Here is a 6,734-nt window from a genome sequence, read left to right on the forward strand (position 1 = left end):
AGCGTTGTTTGATTCGTCGGTTGCTTTGTTTCGTTAAAAGAATGGAATTATAAAGATTTATCAATTAAAACATACTCTTTGAATAATATATTTCGAAGCATTTAACTAAGACATCATCCATTTTAAAATCGTTTGTATAGTTCAAGTAAGTTGTCCCCACTCTTGTAACTTTGACGAGAATTAGAACACCTAAGAAAGAGTGAGACAATTAGCATTTCAGTTCCCGACCTAATCGATACACAAATGATAGTACATTTCTTTCGTCTCGACGATAGTCATTAGCAATTATTCAATATTACATGCAATAGAGTAATATGTTGGGCATTCATAATGTCATCAACAGGAAAAACGTCTCCATTTGTGGAATAGTAATAAGATTTTCACAGAACTTTATTCACATACTCCACGAAATACAAATCATTGTATTCAATAGTTCCTAAAAAGAAAAGAAACGAAAGCCATAAGCATATTTTCGCATGAGAACAACATCCTTCAATGATCAGTACGATCTTGAACTACTTACTTCGCAACGATTCCGTCTTTCTTCGCCAGCCGAACGATGCAATCGTCCGATTCGCCCATGCGACGGATTTCACCGCAGATGGCGTACACCTTCGCGGTGTCCAGCATGCGGCCGGTTTCCGGATCTACATCAACAATGTTGATCTGGATGGAAGCATGATCCTTGGCGTGAATGATGCGGTTGCTGGATGAGCTGTGGAAACAAGGAAACACAGGAAGTGAGGTTAGCGGCAAACAAATCATCGTATGGCGAAGGGTGACGCATAGGGCAACACGAAAGTACGGAGCATGGTGCAGGAATTCCAACACGAAACACAGGGTGTTCACTTTTATCCATTCTGTTCAGGGTACTATGAATAGTCCTTGCTAAAACTATTTAACACTTTCGACACGTGTTGACGATTGTTCGATGCTGACAAATCAGCGATACTTACCACTTGCGAGGGCAGTACAGATCGACGAATTCTCCAGCATCGTTCTCCATTTTGGATTGCTACAGAAAGAAAAACACGTTAGCACTCGTTTCTACTTCACTTTATCTCAAATTGGATAGTTTTACATGCAAATATCTTACTTTTTAGTCAGAGAATTTCGGACCGACAACAACGATTGACAAATGGCGGATCAGAAAAGAAGGAGAAACAGATTTGACAGCTGGTTTACACCGACTTGTCACATCGGGTAGTCGGTGCTTTCAAGGACGTCAAAATATGATGGATCTAGACGATTTTCGTATATTTTTAAATTTGTCGTTATGGAAAGAGAAAAGCTCAACTCAACAACTTGAATAATATTGTGCTTACGAAAATGCTACAGATGTGACAGAACTGTTTCCAGCAAAAAGGATCCTCGGTATTCTTACACGACTGCAACATGCAACTGTTTATTCAACTATCATAATTCACCACATTACCACTGATCCACCGGTTTGACACTGGAAGCTTTGAAAAAGCTCAGGATGTGTTTGTTGACATTTTCATCTTTTCTGGAAAAATAGAAAACGAACAGGTGGGAAAACAGATACGGAACATCATCTCCGAGGGTCAGAGATTGTGACAGAATGTAAATAAACCAGTGTCGGTAGTGAGGCTGTGAAGTGCGAAGAATACAATTGCTACAATTGGGTTAGTTTGCAGTAAGTTGTCTGTTTACTCGTTGAAAATGGTTACAAAAATAGCTCTTTGATATAAGCAAATGTTTTGCGCTCGAAGCTTCCGGAAAATCTAGGAGCTTTTCTTTGTGGATACTCGCAGCAGCCGTCAAAACAAAACCGAAAGAGTTTTGGAAAATCTTGATGGTGCAAGTTGCGTAAAATCTGTTTGAAATCAAATTATTGCATTTCCATGAAATAAATACTGCAAATACACTTTTCCCTGCTCTATTGGTTCGGGTTCTGTCGAATGATAAATTGCACAAAAGTGCAAGGGACCGGAAGTATGCACGAAATGAATGGCGATGGTAAATCGATAGTATGCTCGGATCAGCTGTCTCGTACCTGCATGACAATTCGGACCATATGCGGATTGATTTGCATTTATTTTGTTTTCTTCTTACACGTACTGTCGGAAGTGAACTTATAGCATGCATAACGAAAGTCCATCGATAGTTTTACCATGTTTTGGAAACTTGGGGCGATGGTCATAATTGTGTGTACTATTTTTACGCACAGCCCCATTACCAGCCGTCGAAATTATGAATGCAAACGGACGGCCGTTCGAATGGGGCATAGATCCACGTTCGCTCGAAGGTGGGCCAGCGAAAGTTTTCGATGTGCACGATGCTATCGCGCTCGTTGTTTGCCGGGTTACTCAAATTCAAATGGAATCACGCACATGGCGTGCGCATACGTACATGCGAAACGTTCGTACAACTCCGACCTCCGAAAGGTTGGTGGACTCGTGGACCGAAGGAGTAAAAAGAGAAAAACTTCGGATCATCATATCAAAGATAATTTTCGCTCAATATGTAGAGCTACATTTTCAATAACAGTCGACATTGAATCGACAAGTTTTTCCACATTCCTGTTGGTAAGTGTTGGCTGCAACATCTTGGTTCCAACCCATTCCTTATTCGGCTGCATTAGTCGCATCCAGTGACGGTTATCTAAGCGGCCGAAGATCAGGTTCTTCCCTACACAAACTTGCTACTAAATTCCAGCCAACTGTGACAGTTCTTCCATCCCCGGGTGTGCCGGGTTCCAAAGCCGGCTATGAGCTAACCGCGCGCGTACCTTGGCACCGATTAGCTGGTCCATTGAAACGTTAAAAGCGTTTTTCCAGTGCACATGGACATGTTTCTTTGGCATGCGGCGTGCTAGGGTATATTCAACCTGCCACCAACCCGGTTAGCACCTCCTTCCGGGGGCCGGCGGGGGCACCGATGACGAGTCGAGTCGATCTGAAACGAAAGACGAGAGAAGAAAGGCGAAACGAATGGAAAGCGATCGTGCGCGGCGGGCAATGGTTTGTTCCCCGTGCTTACCACACGCTTTTCCACGGCATGTTCAACACACCATGTGTGTGGGTTTTGCTGGCGGGAAGCAACCACTCCGTGGCGTTTCGAGGGGAGTAATAGTACGCGCCACCACGATGCGTTCCAACCACTAGCCAACGTGTGTGTCTGCCCCCCGCCGCCGCCGCCGCCGTTGGGTCTTGAAGCGGCAGGGTGGTGTGTCTTCCCCGACAGTTACCGTTTGGAGCTGCTGGTGGTGCTTGAATTGGCTTAATGATGTTTATATTTCCGATTTCAGTCGCTCAGTCTCGTGCGAATCGCGATCCACTGAAGTGGTAGGAAAGTAGTCACAAGCGCACCAGCCCCGGGCACGCGCGAGATCGTGGAAAATCGTTGAAGCTTTTCACGCGTGCGCTCGTGAACGCTACATCAGCTGGTTCTCTCTTTGGCCCCCGCAATCAGGACCGGTTTCTCCTAGAACACAACCGAACCGATCTGTATGAATAAAGCAGATCGATGGTACTGCTCTTACCACAAGTGCCGTTTAGAATCTACCCCTACTCCAGAGCGATCGTCATCTGGTTGCCTGTGGCGCTAGGCAAGCAGTCAATGGAGCATTTGCTTTGTTCTTTTTTGGCACCACAACCGGTTGCGGTGATAACGTGCACCTGTTTCGATCAATGGTAGTGGACTACCGGTGCGTCGGTGTGACGATCAAAGTTTGCACGCGGTGTGCTAGTTTCGGAGTGGACGCCGCGTTCTGTGTTCGTTTAAATCTTACGCAATTGATAATCGTGTTGTTTCGTGGATATTACAACGAGGATTGTTCCGGGTAAGTTGAACACTTGCAATCGCTTGGTGTTCTGCAATCTGCAGGCTAGTTTCAGGTTAGGTTAGCTTGGACGCCATTTCTTCAGGGTTGAGGTTATGCTGCTTTCTATGGGGAGTCCCATTTGTATTCGGATGTTTTTTACCCCATCCTTGTTGGAAGTAGGATGGGGGACAAGTCAATACAATTGCATGGAATGGAATCAATAATTAGCATTCCGGGGGAACGGGCGAACGGTAGCAGTCGACCCTAACTAACACGGGCCATGCACAACCTATTAACTCACTGCTAATGCCACCGAGTGTCGAACTTATCCGGTCTGCTGGATGGATGGATGAATCGGGTGTTGAATGGTGCTAAAATTTGCACCATGTTATTTCCACACGTTCCGACAACGGAACCCTTCGCCAGCTGAATACGGTACGGAGCCCCCGCACTGAGGGTTATCGCTTGCAGCGCCACGCAGTCGTAGAACTTTGTCGCAAAAGTTAGCGGTGGAAAATGCAAATCTATTATACCACCATCATTGCAAAGTGCGAACCGCAAGCTGCAGTTCAAAGTTCGTCCGACTTCGGATACCTCTCCCCTGACCCCCGGGGGGGCACGCGGGGTCGATGTTTTTGGAGCAGCAGCGCTCCCCTTCACCTCGTGTTGTTATTTGCACCAGGGAGCGGTGTATGTGTTGTCGCTGTCGGGAGTGGTTTGTTAAGTGATATTAGCAAACGATTCCGGTGCGTTGCCATGGTACACCGCTTTGCCTGCCATGCATACTAGGATGTTCAATCATTCGCGTCACGTCCGGAAAAGCCAGTTAGCCCAGCGCACCAACAGTGCAACACCAGTTCAATGGGCATTCGGGGCTGATGAAGGTGGTGAACTTCTTCCTGTTCCGGACCCGCCATAAATTGGCTGCCCTCGGTGCACTGCCGTGACGGTGGTGTGAAACTTGGCAACACTTCTTGAACTTGTGTGAATGCAAATTAGGAAATTCGAAAACAATACACCCTAACCACACGCGAACGGGCGCGAGTAGTTCCTCTGGCGTCGGTTTGTCTGTCAGCTTTTATAGGAGCGAGAACCGCACCAACTTTCACCATTTTCCCGTAAGCTTTAGTGTCAAGAAAGCAGGGCAAGGACGCGGCGTCCCTATTGCGACGGAGTGTACAACATTATGCGCGTGGTTTCGCCGTGGTAGTCAGGTGCACGCGTGCACGGGTTTTTGCGGTAACTTTGCGAATCATTGCAATACGAAAATCTGACCTATTTCGTGGCTGCTTTCATCCTTACTTTTTGGAGTGTGTTGTATATTGTTTAGTCGAAAAGTTGGTCTTTCGCGCACGTGAACGAAGCTTACACGCTCCACGCTGGAAAGGATGAAGCATGGCATGCTAACAGTAACAGGCCTTTGAGAAGGCGAATGTAACGATACTTCCTAGAGAATATGTATGTACGTAAATGGAACAAACGGGATTATCTTATTTCGGCACATATTTCAGAATATCCCGATTTAAAATCCCGATAGAAAAAATATTCTAAGCGGGACGATATTGTAACGTTACCTACAAACGAGACGGTACCTACCCAACCGAAACCAGCAAAAGTTTATATAATTGAAGTGTGTCAGAAGTTTGGCAATATTCTCCCGGTTTGTAAAGAATGATGGTGGCTTGGTCGGTGTAGAAATATAAGATGCGATCTCTTACACCCCCACGCTCGAGTTTTCCATTAATGCGTACCTTGTGTTGATGCTCTTTTTTCCTTCACAGATTCAAACCTCGTCGTGCCTGGTCCGTACGATCTTACTGCAACAGCTAGACGATAACCGGCCTAGTCGGTGTCATTCGATCTTCGATCGAACTCGATCAGCCGCAAAACTAGCAACACACATGTTGCTCCACTGACGGAATAGCTATAAATAGAGGTTGATGAAGAAACCAGAAAAAAAAAACAAACTAAATCGGGTCGCACTTGCAAGAAGATTCGACTCATCGGTCATAACCAGGTTGCCCGTACTTGATCGCTGTTGATCTCTATCATACTTCGGACAAACGGTTCCGAATGCTGTGCAGTTTTTACGCTTCTTTCGTCTGCGTTTCCGGTTCGATTCGTTTTTTTCGTCGCGTTTTTCCGAGTGCAAGGTTGTTTGTGTTGTTCGTTTCAAGTGAATACATCTGAGTAAGAAACAGTTCTTGCTTCGATTTTAATTGTGTGGTTATCAGTGAACCAGTTACCAAGTGTCGTTTTTGTGCAAGAAATGCTTAAAGAATGTTAAATTAGGACGATTTAACCGAGAACGAGGAACGAGAAAAACTAGCCGCATCGGTTGTAAGTAGCCTGACCACCACCGTGTACTGTACAATCAACATTCCCAACCGAACCGTATCGAACGGAAAACGGTCCGGTGTCCCAGAGGACGTAGGATTTTGTCCTCCATTTCCTCGTCTCCCCGGTTGGTAAGAAGAATCAAATCGATTGACTCGAGCTCTGGTGGAAAAGCAAGCAAGCGATAAAAAAGACAGCACTGTCTCTCGGCAGCAGCAGCAGCAAGTGGCCGAGCTCTACAAATCGGATCAGTGAAATTGGAATGTCATTGAAGGTGAGCATTAACCCAGGTGGACTGGGTAAAAAGCACCGGCATTCCCTTTCTACACAGCGCCCATTTCCACGCGAACCGCGCCTCACCTTTCAGCTTCCATTGGACCATGTGATGGACAGTTCCGTCGTCAGGTACTTCTTCATCGGAAACGGATCACGACCCTCGAGCGCTTCGGTGCGCCCCTTTTTTGCGTTATTAATTACAATCGATAGTGTAATATAAATCCCCCTTCCTCGGTGGGGATTATTTCTGTATTTCCTGGGTATATTTCTTTTCCCGATTACCTTGCATTCATTCTCCGCTTCCATCTTACGGGTCACCAAGCATCTTGAGCAG

At 45.9% G+C, this 6,734-nt stretch overlaps 1 protein-coding gene across 1 annotated transcript; it reads right to left on the reverse strand.

Moving 5' to 3' along the window:
- Positions 1–353: 353 nt before the first annotated feature.
- Positions 354–1,175, reverse strand: LOC131263063 (small ribosomal subunit protein eS21). Its single transcript, XM_058265205.1, has 4 exons — positions 1,097–1,175; positions 957–1,015; positions 524–715; positions 354–436 (listed from the first exon to the last, which is right to left on the reverse strand). Exons 2-4 carry the CDS (start codon positions 1,004–1,006, stop codon positions 427–429), a joined length of 252 nt encoding a protein of 83 aa, XP_058121188.1. The 5' UTR covers positions 1,007–1,015; positions 1,097–1,175; the 3' UTR covers positions 354–426.
- Positions 1,176–6,734: the final 5,559 nt, after the last annotated feature.

Source organism: Anopheles coustani, chromosome 2, assembly GCF_943734705.1.
Source record: "Anopheles coustani chromosome 2, idAnoCousDA_361_x.2, whole genome shotgun sequence".
NCBI classification, from domain to species: domain Eukaryota; kingdom Metazoa; phylum Arthropoda; class Insecta; order Diptera; family Culicidae; genus Anopheles; species Anopheles coustani.